This window comes from Harmonia axyridis, chromosome 2, assembly GCF_914767665.1.
Source record: "Harmonia axyridis chromosome 2, icHarAxyr1.1, whole genome shotgun sequence".
In the NCBI taxonomy this organism is placed as follows: domain Eukaryota; kingdom Metazoa; phylum Arthropoda; class Insecta; order Coleoptera; family Coccinellidae; genus Harmonia; species Harmonia axyridis.
The window spans coordinates 27,317,396-27,333,612 of NC_059502.1; the positions used below are offsets into that span (position 1 = coordinate 27,317,396).

Below are 16,217 nucleotides of genomic sequence, written 5' to 3' on the forward strand. Positions count from 1 at the left end.
AAGATTCGATAAACTGATAAGGGCATCACTAAAATGTACGACTACACAAGAAACACCTTGTATCTCGAAAACAATGCATTAGCGAGCTCATGTTTATGGGACTTTTCATTCTTAAAATTATCCCAGGAATCTCTCATTTTCCTTCGTAACTCCATTTTGAGAAAATCCAGTATTAGATAAGAGCAATTGGTAATAAAAAAAAAATTATTTCCAGTAATTTGGTTCGAACTTATCAAACCTCATTTTCTCACATTGCAGATATGGGTAAAAGTTTTTTTTCGATTACGACTTTCAAATCGGTGAAAATGATTGACTAGGAAGACTACCTTCAAATGGGACATTCTAGGGAAGAAAGATCTCAAATTAATGAATGTTCATTTCAATCAAGAGAGAAAGATATGCCAATAACGATGGAAAACGATATCAGCCAAATAGAAATTCAAATCTACTCTTTCATTCTGTAATTTTTCTTTGGAATATTCTACTAGTTCCCCATAGGCTTTATTTTTGATATTCCTATTTGCTTATGCTGAACTCTTTATTTTCCATCAACAGGTTTTCTGCCTATATTTTTCGATGAAACCTATCTTTCATTTTGCGTAAGAAGTTCCGACGGTAACTGCTAAATTGCCAGCTGTCTGTGATCATCTGAAATCCGATCCGGATACTCAATAAAACAACCTCTTGAGTGGCAGGTTTCGATGGCAGCATGGAATGGTAGTCAGTGTAGACTAGCTGCCATTTGGACGCAAGCTATTTGGATGCCTGGATTCCAAACGCTCCAAAAAAACGCCTCGTGAGTGGCGGGCATAAGATCTATCTCATTTATTGTACCATCCTAGCTTTCGATATCCTCAACTTGTCAATTTACTGTAGTCGATATAAATAAGTTGATTTGAAATTTCTAGTTAATATGAGTTGAACTTTTTATCCCATTCATTAGATCTCCGATTCATTATTTCATATTGATTTTTATTCATTGAATTCCATCGGAATTCAAATAGATAAGTGTCGGATTAAATTCTCATACAGTGCATCTCACTTGGGGAAAAATTCAGAAAAACTGCTTTTTACGTTATGTCACGAGAAATAAATTTCGTTTTATTCGATAAAATAACAAAAGCTTCAACAAAAATCGACTATTAAAAACTATTCAACAATAATTGAATTAATTGAGTCAGTCAGGTAAATATATATCTCTATACAAAATAAAATAACTTAAAACTAACTATATACAGAGAAAGGTACATTGGTTGCGCTACGACGGAAATGACCAACTGGTCTTTTTGGTTTGACTTGTATCATTTGGATTCAATGATACTGACTGAGCCCTTTCTTGTGAGCTTCTTTTCGCCAGTTTATTGTTACTCAGGTTCGTTACTTTATTTCCTGACTGGTCCTTTCTATCCCAACCATGTTCCACGTGTTTATCATGGTGATCTGGACTGGGAAACCATTCGGAAATAATAACTGGACGCCAAATCATCTTCCATCCTGGAACCCAAATATCTTTGTAACTCTCGACCCATACCTTTTTCCAATCTTCCTTCCATTCCAATTTTTTGTCTGGAAGCCATATTTGCTTCTTCTCTGTTCTCCAGATCTGTTTCCAGGCTTCTTTCCATTCAAGTTTCTTATCTGTCACCCAAATTTCCTTCTTTTCAGTTCGCCAAATTTGTTTCCATGCTTCTTTCCAAACGAGTTTCTTATCCTCAACCCAGATCTGTTTCTTCTCAGTTTTCCAAACCTGTTTCCAGGCCTCTTTCCATTCGAGTTTTTTGTCCGATACCCATATCTGTTTCTTTGCCGGTTTCCAGTATTTCTTCCATATTGGTTTCCAGATTAGTTTTTTCTTCCATATATCGTGTGCGATATATTCGGAACCATCGTGTCCCTTACCCAGATAATGCTTACCAGGAATTCCTTCCTTAACCCAAATAGGAATATAATGTTTCTTCCATGCTGGTACTTGAATTTCTTTCCAAGCTGGGACTTGTATTTCTTTCCAAACAGGTTTCCAGATTTTTTTCCATGCAGGTACTTGGACTTCTTTCCAGGCTGGTACTTTTATTGGCTTCCAAACAGGTTTGTATATCTTCTTCCAGTCAGCTACTTTAATATCCTTCCAAATGGGGACTTTTATCGGTTTCCAGACTGGCTTCCAGATCTTTTTCCAATCGGGTACTTGAATTTCTTTCCAACCCGGTTTTTTGGTTGGAATCCAGATAGGCTTCCAGATTTTCTTCCAGGATGGAACCCAAATCTTCTTCTTACTAGGTTTCCATATCTTTTTCCATCCTTTTTTCCATATCATCTTTTTCTTCCAATAACCAGGGTCGTGATGATCATGATGCTCTTCATGATGTTCTTCCTCGACAACATGATGTTCTTCAACATGTCCCCCTCCAAGATTGTATCCTCCAAAATCTTGATTACCACTTTCAAGGTTATATCCTCCTCCACTATTTCCGAAGTCCTGACCACCTGCTGCATGATTTCCGCCTGAATAATCGTATCCTCCGCCACTGGGTAAGTTTGATCCACCCCCATTATCATATCCACCGTTAGTTTGTCCATGGGACGATCCTCCGCTGTCATAGCCACCTCCGCTAGATCCGAAGGAACCTCCTCCACTGGCTCCAAACGATCCGTGGTTGCCACTTTGGTCGTATCCTCCAGCACCACCGCCAAAATCTCCTCCTTGTTGTCCCTCATTGAAGCTTTGCGTAGGCGCTGGATAATCGTAGCCGTCCCTTCTCTGTGCTCTGCTGAAATACACAAATTTAATTGTAATTATTTGACTTCACATCTAAGCAGGCCATCATCAAAAACTAAAAAGTTCAAGGGTAATTTTTGGTAGCTGATGAAGACCACATCGCTATCAGAAGGTTATTCATTGATGAGTGTTAATTTAATAATAGTATAATTTTGAGTCCATTGTACCTAGAAATATACTTACTGACAAAGAAACTGCAACACCCAGAGAAAGCAGTTTGAATTTTAATTTTTTTTGGTGGTATATCAATGAGTAAATGATTGAAATTCGGAGAAAAAAACGAAGAGTTTATAATTTTTTTCAATAAATTTGTTAATAATGTATTTGTCCACCTCGATTAACTATAAACTCCCCAACACGTATCGAATAAGATGATTTATTTCTTCTTGAGAGATATTATCCCAAGCTTCCTGTACTTCAAGTCTCAGAGTCAAAAGAGTCAAAGTCCGTGGGGGCTGGGGTAAATTTCCAAGCCTTCTACCCATGATGTACCAAACATGCTCTATGGGCGAAAGATCGGGGGATCTGGGCGGCCTTAGCAGAAGATGCACATGGGTCGCTTCGAAAGAGTTTAAACAACTCTGACAACATAAGGTCGTGCATTATCTTGCTGCAATATTGGATTCTCGAGCCGGTTAAGGTGAGGAAGAACATAAGACTCCACTGTTCCTTGAAGGTAACGCAGCGCTGTCATGTTACCTCAAATAAAGACTAAAGGTGACCTACTTGCATGTGAAATAGCACCCTATACCATAACGCCTACTGTCCGGTGTACATGACGTTCAACATCAAACTGAGGTTTACATCTTTCTCCCCGACGTCGTCTAACCCTGATGCCATTCCACATTGCAATGTTGACGTTCTCTGCACCAATGTAATCGTTGCCGGCGATGCTCAACCGTCAGAGGTAACTCAAGATGGGGTCGATAATGATGAATTCCAAAGAGAAAAGACCTTATTCGGCGGTGAACCGGTCGGACAGTTACAGGATGGCCTTGTTCTCCTAACCACTCATCAGCCAAAGATCGAGTTGTCGCAAATCGGTCTTTAAAGGCCATAAGTCTTAGACGTCGATTTTGAACCTCATTTATGCCCTTCGACGTCCGGTGCCAACTCTTCTTCGATTTTGGGCATTATCAAACCACGCTTGACATGATCTCATAACAGTTTTATTGGATTTCTGTTCGTACGGTTAGCGATTTCTCGAAATGACAATCCCACCTCCCGTAGACCAATAATTCGACCTCTATCAAATTCACTTAGCTGGCGATAAATTCCGCGTACACGTGCTCTAGGCATTTTAACAACAACTAAACATCGACTTTGGATCTCCTTGAACAGCTGGTTTGTTGTAAAATTTAAAAAACTTGCAGAAAGCGACTACAATATTTAAGTAACAAGAATTGTTCACATGAAAAAGCTTTCACGATTTTTTCTCCAAATTCAATCATATAGGTACTTTTTGCTATACTCTCTATGCTTTACCAAAAAAAATTAAAACTTAAACAGCTCCTTCTGGGTGTTGCAGTTTCTTTGTCAGTTTGTATATATCGACATATCGTAGATGAATTGCTTGATTTGCAATTTTGTTTGCAATGTACCATGAATTATTCAAACTCTGATAGTGGAACTATTTCTAAACTAGAGTCATTTCTAATTCCTTGTCTGGGAGGTACCTGACTTGAATAGAATAGGTATTCAAACCTGTTCAAGACGTTCGAGTTCAAACAACTTATTTGTTTATGAAACGAAAGTTGTGCAGGTTTGAGAATAGTCCGTATAGCAATTTTTCCATATTATATAAGTTTGCATTAAAAAAATCCGGAAGCATAATTTTTTCACAATCTTCGTTCTCTTATAATCAATGATATACAATTCGGTGAATAAATCCATATTAGGGATCATTGCGAATTTACAATATTTCATTCATAACAGAAAAATGAATCTCACGATTTTTTTCAACCATAGAAATATTTTACAGTTTGAGGTAATAATAATGGTGATTTAAAATACAGGGTAGTAGTGAATAAGTGCGACAAACTTCAGGAGGTGATTGTGCATGAATAAATAATTATATAATGCTTAAGAACTTTCGTCCGCAAATTCTTCATTTATTTCAAATAGGTAATAAATAAATGTTCACTTTTTAATTGAAACCACAACACCCTGTATCTCGGAATACAAAGATTTTTTGAAAAAAAAAATAATTTAGCAAAACTGTCATTATTTTTCATGCAGAACCATTTCCTGAAGTTTGTCGCACTTATTCACTAATACCCTGTATAACACTTTCCAATTGTTTAGTTTCCAGGAAGGAAAAAAATAAATTTCTAATCCGGCTTGTTCGATCAACAACCGAAGAAACATAGAAAATTTAAAAGAGGATAATCGCTGTAATAGTTTGAAAAGGTGAATCAACCTTGTGTATATTGTTTACTGAGCTGTCCATCTTAATATTGCACATTGTTGCATTGTTACTAATGTTCACTGCCCTCTAATGAGAAAGCACATTCGGTCTTAGTTTACTGTACTGTGAAATTGAATTAAGTGCAACAAAATTATCTTCTATATTATTCGTCTGAAAGTAACGTATTGTTTTATCACATTGAAAATTTTCCACTAAATATATAGAATCCAATTATGAAACGTTTACTTGGATCTTTAATTCCTAAGTGGAATATTTTTTGGAACAGCCTACAAATTGTGAATCTCAAATCCTATATATTCCATTTATTATTCTATGTGTGATCAATACCTGTAAATACCTGTATCATTCATAAGTTCTGGTTTTAAAGTACCATAATGTTGGAAATTAATTACGACAATTAGTTCAAGAAGCGTAATGAAAGTTAGACAATTTAAAAATTGGGAGAATTCGAATTACAGTTATTTCAAGAGTGAGATTATGGTATGGACCTACATTCGTATCATACAATTTATTTGGTTGAATTCATACGAAACAAATGGATATTTACTTTTTAATTTCTTCTGATAAACGGTCCGTTGGCTTTCTCACTGGTTCCACAGCTTTACTAAGGACCAATGTAACTTCTAGGATTAGACCTAAGAAAATCTGAAAAAAGGAGAAAATATCAGTTATTGTATTACTAGAAAAATAATCTTCAATTCTATGAAGAAAAATGTTCTGGTGTCATATTACTGCTACCGTCTTAAGTTATCAAGTTAGCGCAACATCTGAAGTTATATTGAAATAATAAATATACGTAGATAGACTGATTGAAGAAATGTTTTTCTGAATTTTTTCAATTCCTAATAGTAACAAAAGTACATTGAAATTACAATTTACCGACTGCGGAGAAACAATTCCGAAATAGGTGGTTGGAATTAGGTAATGTGTAGGTTATTTATACACATTAGAGATCACATCGGGTTCACAATTCTTGAATCAGTTAATTTGTGAAATAATATCTATCAATGAGGTATTTAATATTGATCTGTTGAGCGTCCCGTAAAGGATAAGTCATGTTTTTGCTGTGAAGGAATTATTACAGGGTGTATATATTTTGTCTCTTATTTAATGTTTCGAATATACGAGATGGTAAAAATCTTGTATTATGAAAGTTGTGAAGTTTCATCGGTACTATCTTTTAACATATTCGAAATAGATATATGTATATATGCCTATTGTGAAACTAAAAAATAAAAAAAGCCCTCTATAGTTTATGTGGTATATTTTGATCACAATAGCTCTTTCTTCTTTTCCCAAAAATAAAGTTTGTTAATATTTTCTTCTGCCATTTCGCACTAAATAAGCTCAAGATGTTGAATCAAATTCAACCATCATGTTGAATTGTCGTACACATATAATTCCATGGAAATAATAAATCTGAAATTAATTTATGGAAAAATGCTGCAGAAAATAATGGGAAACTATATATTTTCGGATATAGTAGAAAAAATTTGCGAATAAACAAAAGATATATATTTAAAAAATTATTTTTAACTGCTGTTATTTTTCGAATCGCATTTTTGATTTCGAAAATGTTGAAAGATATTACCGATGAAACCCCATAACATTCATATTCAAAATTTTATAATTTAGTAATGCAGTAAAAAATTGTCAAAAGTGCAATTCTGCAATTCTTGTGTATGTCCACCCTTCTTCTCGCAACACTACCGCTTGGGCAGATTCCTCTTGGGTCAAATTGCGTGTTTGGCGTTGCATAGCGATCGAGTGTAGAAAATCAAACGAAAGAAAAACTATTGATCACTAGAATTGATCGAGAACAACTGATTTCCGAATGGAGCCAATACATTCAAAATCTGATAATCTCATCTTTTTTTATTCCTCCTGGGAAAAAACATCTGTATTGAAGAAAAACGTTGAAAGTGGATAACATATACATGCATAATTCTAATAAAAATAATTATCATTGAGAATACCTTCAGTTGTAGAATAAATTCGAGATTTCCATAATGTGCGTTAATTATTTTGCGCAGTGTATATTATTATCATTATTATTGATAACCTCTACACATAAAGTTGAGCTGATGTACCAATACAATATAAGAAAGTAGAAGAACAAATAGAAAATTGAATTATAGAGTTGGGAATCTTGAATATATTCACTGATTATACCAAGTTTTTCATTGGTATTTTAGTGTCATCTATTTAAGAAGGTTAAATTTTCCAACCACTTTAGTCCAGATCAAGGCACACCTCAAGGATCTCCACTTTCGTCATCACTGTATAATTTCTATTGTTATGATATGTACACCAATCCATCTAAAAATCAATATCTGCTACAATTTGCTGACGACACAACATTGATAGTACATGAAAAAACAATACAAGGCTGTATACAAAACCTACAAGAACAAGTAAATACAATCACAACATGGTTCCACAAGTGGAGATTGAAACCAAATCCAAATAAGTCTCAGTTTATCATCTTTGATCACTTAATTAGCCCAAATTCACCATCTATAAATATCAATGGAATAAATATAAAACCGTCACCAACTATAAAATATTTAGGAGTTCAAATTGACAACAGATACAACTTTAATGCTCACACAAAGATGATAAAGAAAAAGACTATTTCCAGAGCCACATATTTTGCCAAATTAACATATAGGTCACAAGGAATCAACATACAAACCGCAGCAAAAATATATAAAGCAATTTGCAGGCCCTTGATTGAATATACTCACCCACTGTATGCAAACTGCAAATCCAGAGCAATGAAAAATCTACAAGTAGCAGAAACAGCAGCCCTGAGAAAAATAACAAGAATGCGACATCCAAATAATATTCTACATGATCCCCCTAACCAACTTTTATATGAAAAGACAGGAATTGAACAGATAAATGAAAGAATTAAGAGACTCAACAAGAAGTTTCATTCTAAACTCATTGAACATCAAAATATAATTGAACAATACCATGACGATGGAATAAATAAGTCAACAAGAAAACACCCTACACAAACACTTTTGAAAATTTTGAATACCAATTAGATAATATTATATGTTATAAAATGTATTATATTTAAGTATAAAAAAAAAAAATGTAAATTAAAAGGCTGAAGGACCCTAGGTCGGTGGCCTTTTGTTTAACAATAAATATCAGTTACTACTACTACTGAAAGTAATAAAAGTTCACCTATTTTCTAATAAATTTAAAATATGAGAAATCCTTCCGGATTTCTAGTTTTTAGAAAATTTTATAGTTGTTTCATCAACTTTCATCCTTAACAATTTTATATTTTTCGAATGAACGATGAATTGAATGGAATATTCATCACCATACATAGAGACATAATGCTTTCAACAATACCATTATGAATAGTGATTTCATCAATAGTACCATTCACGTTATCAAGAAAACAATTGCACATCAGAGAAAGGACATCGATAAGCGATTCTGTTGGTAGAAAAATTATCCCGTTCGAAATAGAAACGTATTCGTTCCTACTTAATACAACTACACTAATTGAGGAAAGGTGCATCTTTTCTCTGGTTGCGTGATGATATCCTCGATATTTTTAAATACATGGTACCAGGTAATCAGAGAAAGTTATTTAGACTACTCTCATACATGAATTTTTTCTGATAACTCACTTTGTTCGAGGTGCCACGCTAATTTCGTTCCTAAAATTGAACATTTGACTGCTCTAAGAAATTTATCATTTTTAAAACGACGTAATGCAGTAAGGAGAAACTTTTCATCTGTTTTAGTGTATCAATTAATGAATTACTCTTGTCCATATTTACTAGGATAATGCCAATTGGTTTGGTGAAAGTAGTCGATTATAACTCAAGTAATAAATTGGATTGAAAATGGTTCAATTTATTTCGAAGCACGAAACATCGAAAGTATTAGCACCTACCTAATTTTTTTATCATTGCAGAAAATTAATGTAAGGATTCTTCCCAAATGACCACAGTTTTATGATCACAGAAATGGATTTGTTATACAGTTTATTTGACCAACGCGCATTTAAGTTATATTTATCATTTTATCAAAATGTATGTTATTTCTGAAATGTAAAGCATGCACCGTCAATATAAATACGAAAATATCGTAATATAAAACTCTTCATCTCAATTGATATTTTTCGTCAATATTTCTCAAACAAACGGTGCTTATTCGAAATGTGCATGAAATCCAACTGAACTTTTTCCTTTGAAATGTCAAAATGCAGATTTTAGTAGAAAATATTGGTGCTATCAATCATAATTTATTTTTATTGCCATTAGATTTTAAGTTAACATACAAATTCGTAATATTCACGTACGATGTTTAAAATTGAGCCATTTTTATTTCTGTCCAAATTCCAGTGATAAATTGCTCGATACAAATTCGTGTTTTAAATGTAAAAAATTTTTCAAAAATATATAACATGATGTATGAATTTCTTATCAAACTATAAAATCATCGGAAGTTTCAGTTCCACACGGTAAATCAACCAAGTGCCTATCTATAATAATCTGTGATGATCAAAATATTCAGTGATCACCAAGGTCTCCGGATTTAACACAGTCAGATTTTTTCAACATTTAAATATTTTCATATTGATAAATGTTGTTTTTTAAATGACCAAAAAAAATCTAAGAAGTTAAATCCGAGGAACTTGGTGGCCACCGAATATTTTAATTGAAGTTCACAATTGATTAGCTGTGTGAAACTGAAATTTTTATGATTTTTATAGCTTAATAAGAAATTCATATATCATGCTATATATTTTTGAGGAGGAAAAAAAAAGGATTTTATTTGTTATAGAAATTGTTGCGGTTTACATTAAAAAAAAACCGAGATTGTATTATAACTTTAAAACTAATGGCAACAAAAATAAATGATTATACCAATGGATTCTACTGAAAAAAGTGCCCGTAGGATATTTTTGTTTCATGTTAATAGCACCAATAATAAAGGGTTCATGAGAACTCTTTATTTCACGCCATTTTCCAATTTTCTCTTATAGCTTGAAAACAGATAACAAATATAAAATAAACAAATATTGATCCCGGACATTCATTTTTTTTTTTAGCTTCAAGTGGTTCTGAGATCCCCTCACTAGACAACGAATTTGGAACACCCGATACAATGGGAAAAAAACATAAAAAATAGACATGAAAAAGTCCTAGTGTGATACAGGATTTATATTTTCTCATGATTGTCTGCAATTTGACATTGCAAAAGACATTTCGCTTCAACTAAGTAAATATTTTGCAAAAGATCATATTTGTCGATAGAAAACTGATATCCAGTCAACTATATTTTTAGTGGCCTTTGAAATGTTCTTTACCGCTTTTCAATAATACTGGCATCTATTCTATAGATTGAAACTCTAAACCCTGTATCTATGTTTGATAATGTTTTGATGGGTTGATCAGTTTTGTGTTCTATTGAAAGTACATACATTGAATTGGAATAAATATATATTTTCTGCAACAATGACAATATTGCCAATACATTTTCGACATAGTTTCAATTATTTAAAACTCAAAATGCTACACAAGGATTCAAGGAGGAAAAAATATTTATGTTATGTCATATTTCCATAGGAAGAGAACATCAGATATTTAATTATTGTGTTTAACATGTAATACTATGTATGCATGTAGATGAAAGAAGCATCTGTTCCTCTGTTCACATACATAATAATTAAGTCAAAAGAGAATAAATATCGTGATATAATCATAATATCAACATAATTCATAAGGAAAATGCCATAATTAGGCAAATCTTGTTATATTAGAATTGGTTCCGTAAGAGAGATTTACATAAACTGAAAAAACAAATTTGAATTTTTGAAAGAGAACAACTCAATTATAGGAATATGGAGATTTTTTTTAAAAGATTTTGGGAAAAGCTTTGGTTGACAGACAGATATTTATTCCATTTTTGGATTAGTTTATACCAAAAGATAAGAAGTTGAATTTAACTCTGGATATTTGGTTGTAAATTTAGTTTACTGTCATGAAAATTACACATTTCTTTTGAATTTGAATTTTTAAGTTGAGTTGAGTTTAGAGTTGTACTTTGAAACTATAGAAACTATTTGTATAAAATTTGGTACAAACATTTTTGGAAAAATTTTAAATAAAAAACCTGCTCAATATTTCGAATGAAAGAAGATAGTTCAATTTTATGCCACAAATAGAAGAAAAAATTTATTGGATAATTTTGTAGGTTTGTGCAAATTATACAAATCAAATCTGATTTAAAAACTGTGCAGGTCTATGAAATGATACAAACACATAGAATGTCATTTTTTACTTTTGAGGCTTGCTCTTCAAACCGATAGTCACAATATCTGTATTTTTGAATTTTGAACCGCGATTGATATCAAACGATAAGGTTCGTCTCAATTGAGGACGAATACGTTCTCAAATCCGATTTTGTATATCCAGCTATAAACACGATAACTATCGAACGAAAGCACCTAGACTGTTTAAATTTGTAGGGAAGGTTTAGATCTCGAATACTGCGGTTAAAATCGCTAATTGGAAAAATTCGAATTTGAATGTAGAATGACAATATCAAGCCGTGTGCGAAATTTCGCGCGATTATAATTACAGAAAAGTGAAAAAGAATATTGGAGATAAAATTTTGTGGTTATAATAGTACTTATAAAAAAAATCAAGCTTTTAAAAAATGACACAGAAATCTAGTGTTTCCATTAAAAAAAAAAATAACTTTGGGCCATAGCTTCGTACTTAAAACCCCTGTTAAAAAGACGAGTACGCCACTGGATACTACGTAAAAAAGTGCGTGTATAATGTTTTAATTTCAGAGCTCTATCATCTGTATTAGCGGAGATATAATGTCTTTCGATATCGCAATTTTTTCAATTTTCGCTTATAACTCGAAAATAATAGTTGGCCAAAACTGAATAGTAATCTCGTTAGGTTCTCAGAAAAAGATAATGAGAATGGGGTATCAGACTTTGTCTATCTCCTCTGGTTTTAAAGTTGTAGTGCTAAAACATCGAAATTTGCCCACCCTGTACATTTTCAAGTTAACCACGTCAGCAGAATTATAAAAATAGAAAATTCAAGCATAATATAAAAAAAAAATTAAGAGTAAAGCACTGACGTGAAGTTGGAAGTTTTTGAACGCTTGCCATTCATGAGTCAACTGCACTCTTGAAAACTACAGAACTGTATACCTATATCATAATAAAAGGATGATTGGAAAGTTAATTTTTTTCTTTTCGATATAAGTCATTCTATACCGTTCTAAATTTGAACGAAATCGATTGGATCTTGACACGATAATTCTGTCCCTCATGCACCTTCTTGTGTCTTGGCATTTCGAAACAAATCAGTTTTCCTCAACTTTTGATCCTCACATCATATTGTGTGAACCTTCGTTACACTATCTTGCAAATGATTTCTGAATTTCAGTTCGATCGCATTTTTTCAATTATTGTTTATTATTTAATATATTAATATATTATTCAATTATAAATGCTTATATGAGAACTATTTAACAGATTTCCCCCGTTAAAGAATTCAACCGATATATTTGGACTCTGAACCTACCCTAACTAGCCCATTCGTCAAGACTAGCATATTCTGTTAATTACCGTGTACACGACACTAAACGCAACATATGAGTCAACTTTCAACTAAAACTTATCAGTTTGTCGAACCCAATCGTTTGAGTCCACCCACAATTCAAAATTTGAAAATTATATACGTTTGGTCAGCATGATAGCCTTGGAACGAGCGCGCGAAAAAAATAATGAATAATTTTCAAATAATCAAATTTTTGTTCTGTTTCATAAATGATTCCGAAAAGGGAATCTTAAAAACACTTTAAAGTAATCGTATCAAAACGATAATTAAACATTCCCCTAGTCAAACGTCACTTGTCACAATTGATGCGCGTTCACACAAAAGATAAAAAACAAAACAGGAAATTCACACTAACCACAAGGTTCCAGTGGACCCTCATCGTGATTTTTTGGGAGCCACCCACTTGAAGACGTTCACAAGAACTGTTAACTCATTGTAAGTGGCAAGGTCCTCATCAGTTATATAGGCTCGGAATATGGAAGACATCCTCACAGGTGGGGCACGCTTCCACTTTCCCTGACTTTGGTTCCCTAAGAACGTCGATCGTATGTGCAAGGCCAAGCGCCAAGGCTGCTGGAGAAATTGTCATCTATCATCGTTTATAAGTTGTGTAACAAGTGCTAGACGCCCCAAAAGGATATATCAAGGAGAAGAAAAAACAGACTTGTAGAAAAAATTCACGATCATGGTTGGACTGAACTTTCGCTGGTCTAGATGTCAACGAAATCGAGTCTGACACAGTCGGCTAATAAGAGATATGTTATGAGATTTATGAGATAATACCGGTTCGATCATTATCTGGAGTTCAATAACTCGATTATGTTACATTAAGTTCAACTTTGTTTTTAACAAAGATTACAGGTTTTTTGTTTATGTTTACTCACTCATTCGTTCTAGCAATTTTTGATCCAGGTATGCAAATACACACATGCTCAAGATTCAGAGATATCTTCATACACAGAAATTAATGGTTTTCACTTAAAATGAATCTTAGCAATGTTCTACATACAGGGAAGCACACATAAAACAGCAAAAAAGTAATTTTTCTTCCGGAAAACACCTACAACCATTTTGCACTCTGCTAATTCCAATTCTATATCTATATCTAATTTATGATACGCTACTGGAATTCTAAATGTTCGGTTATTTGTCGATTCATCGTATGTGATTGGTGGGCGATAAAAGGGCAATAGTTACAAGTAGCACGCAGCTAGTGGGAAGGACTAAATGAATTTTCTGGAAAATTGAATAAAGACTTTCATCAGAGAGAACAAAGATGTAGGGATGTTATTTTGGATTTCGGTCATTACTAGCTGAATTTGTATTTTATAATCTAATTTATCGGCGAGAATTATGTTAAAATTTTCGGTAAGTGTTTACTTTGATATTGACATGATACAATCTGACTATAGTCCAGTAGATAAATACAATTTACCTGGAAAAGATTCCGAACTTAATGAAACTTCTACAGGTTATTTGGAGGTGCTGTGAGATGATTCTGTCAAGTTATCCATCACGATAAAAAATTAAATATACGACGTATTAAAATATACGACCAAAACGTATATTTTAAAAGTTGTAAATAATTGAATTCCTTATAATTTCGTTTTCCGAAACTTTTGTTTAAACCTTATATCAACCGAGAGATAGCCAATCAAAATTAGAGGAATTTTTTTTAAATGTCAAAAATTGGCAAAAAACAAAGGTTTTGACTCTCTAACTAACAAATACAGCTGTTCTATGGTAATTATAGTAATAACAATATCGACATATTGAACATAGGCAGGAGGAGGGGGGAGGTAGCTTTGACTAAAAACCTGTTTATGTGAAGAGTAGATTTTTCAATGTTATCGTGGCATGTTATCACTTTACTGTAAATTACTATCAACCCATAATTATTTTGAACCTCAACTTAATAACCAATAAATAGAGAGAGAAGAAAAACTTTATTGAAACAATGTTTCAAAGGGCTAGCGACCTAGGTCTTCCTGCCAACCAATAAATAATAACCAAGAATTAATTGAAAATAATGAAAAAAGTCTAAAAATCAAGTTAGAACAGGGTCCTCGACAAAGTCATCCCACAACACCCCCGAACAATCTGTAGAAGTTTCATCCAGTTCGGAATTTTTTCCAGCAGACCCCACTTTTTTTGCTTTGTATATTGGACAATAATTTTGATCGACTGTATCTCAATCGATATTAGGTTTTCGAAAAGTTTGTGAATACAAAATTGTAGAGAATTTAATGATCTATAACTTTGAAAATTAACGTTTTGGTTAAAAACTACTTAGTTCAGAGGTTATGAGCGAAAAACTGGAAAAAGTCCGGCAATGTTGAGGTTCTTCGACCGCCCACAGGGTCCTCGTGTTGGATAACTTGACAGAGTCATCCCACAACGCCCCGAACAACCTGTAGAAGTTTCATTGAGTTCGGAATTTTTTTCAGCAGACCCATTTTTTTTGTATTTGTCTACTGGACTACTGGGAAAATTAATTAATTTGGGGACCATATAGCGTTTTAGTGTCATCCATTTTGTAAAAACGTAATTCTTGTTTGGTAAAGTCATTTTATATTATACAGGGTGTTTCCTAAACATGCGGCAAAAATTCAGGGGGTTGTTCCTTGGACTATTCTAAGAATATTTTGTCGTTTGATGATTTTTGAAAAACCTATTTGTTTCGAAGATATAGGGGAAACAAAATTTCAGATAATAACATTTTATTATGAAAAATTACATGAAAATTCAACTCAACCTACAAAAACTGTTGAAAATGACCACCTCTAGCCAGCATACAAGCATCCAATCTTCTCCTCATTGACTGCCGAACCCTTTCAAAAACAAATAATAATAATAATACATCACAAAACGAATTCAAATGAAAACCGTGTTTAATCTGTATTCCTTTACCATTTGCACTTATCAATTTTTAGTCAAAAAACTGGCCGTTTTTAGTAATTGGAATGTTGTTAAACAAATTTAAAAATAAATTGTACCTACTTAGTAAACACAGTGCGGTACGCATTTTTATTTAAACTATTATTAATTTTAAAAATATGAAAAATGTTGTTCGCCCTGTATCTTCGAAACAAAGAGGTTTTTCAAAAATCATCCAAGGACAAAACATGCTTAAAATAGTCCAAGGAACAACCCCCTGAATTTTTGCAGCATGTTTAGGAAACACCCTGTATATTATCAAATAACTGCACCAAAACTCCTACTCAGGTTTATATTTTGATAAATGTTTGTTTATAAATTTTTGGTTAGAAATCCGAGAAAGAGTTGTAAAATTTATTTAATGTATCTTCACTTGGGATTGAAATAGACATCAGTCATCACAAACATAAGGACCTCCCTTGAAATTGGAATATTATACAACAAGAACCTCCTC

The 16,217-nt window shown here is 33.0% G+C and overlaps 1 protein-coding gene across 2 annotated transcripts; it reads right to left on the reverse strand.

Annotated features, from left to right (window-relative positions):
* Window positions 1–1,067: 1,067 nt before the first annotated feature.
* LOC123671924 lies at window positions 1,068–13,320 on the reverse strand. Of its 2 annotated transcripts, none has more exons than XM_045605820.1 (3): window positions 13,182–13,320; window positions 5,752–5,849; window positions 1,068–2,765 (listed from the first exon to the last, which is right to left on the reverse strand). In XM_045605820.1, exons 1-3 carry the CDS (start codon window positions 13,203–13,205, stop codon window positions 1,259–1,261), a joined length of 1,629 nt encoding a protein of 542 aa, XP_045461776.1. In that variant the 5' UTR covers window positions 13,206–13,320; the 3' UTR covers window positions 1,068–1,258. The 2 variants fall into 2 exon arrangements, with proteins under 2 accessions (XP_045461776.1, XP_045461775.1); XM_045605819.1 differs by having other exon boundaries at window positions 1,068–2,768.
* Window positions 13,321–16,217: the final 2,897 nt, after the last annotated feature.

What these genes read in the sequence shown, in the direction of transcription:
- LOC123671924 (XM_045605819.1), bottom strand. Translation starts at nt 13,205, where the DNA reads ATGAGGGTCCACTGGAACCTTGTG. An exon ending in GGGTCCACTGGAACCTTGTG is followed by an intron (nt 5,850 to 13,181) that starts GTTAGTGTGAAT and finishes TCCTTTTTTCAG; the next exon opens with ATTTTCTTAGGTCTAATCCT. An exon ending in TTATCAGAAGAAATTAAAAA is followed by an intron (nt 2,769 to 5,751) that starts GTAAATATCCAT and finishes TGTGTATTTCAG; the next exon opens with CAGAGCACAGAGAAGGGACG.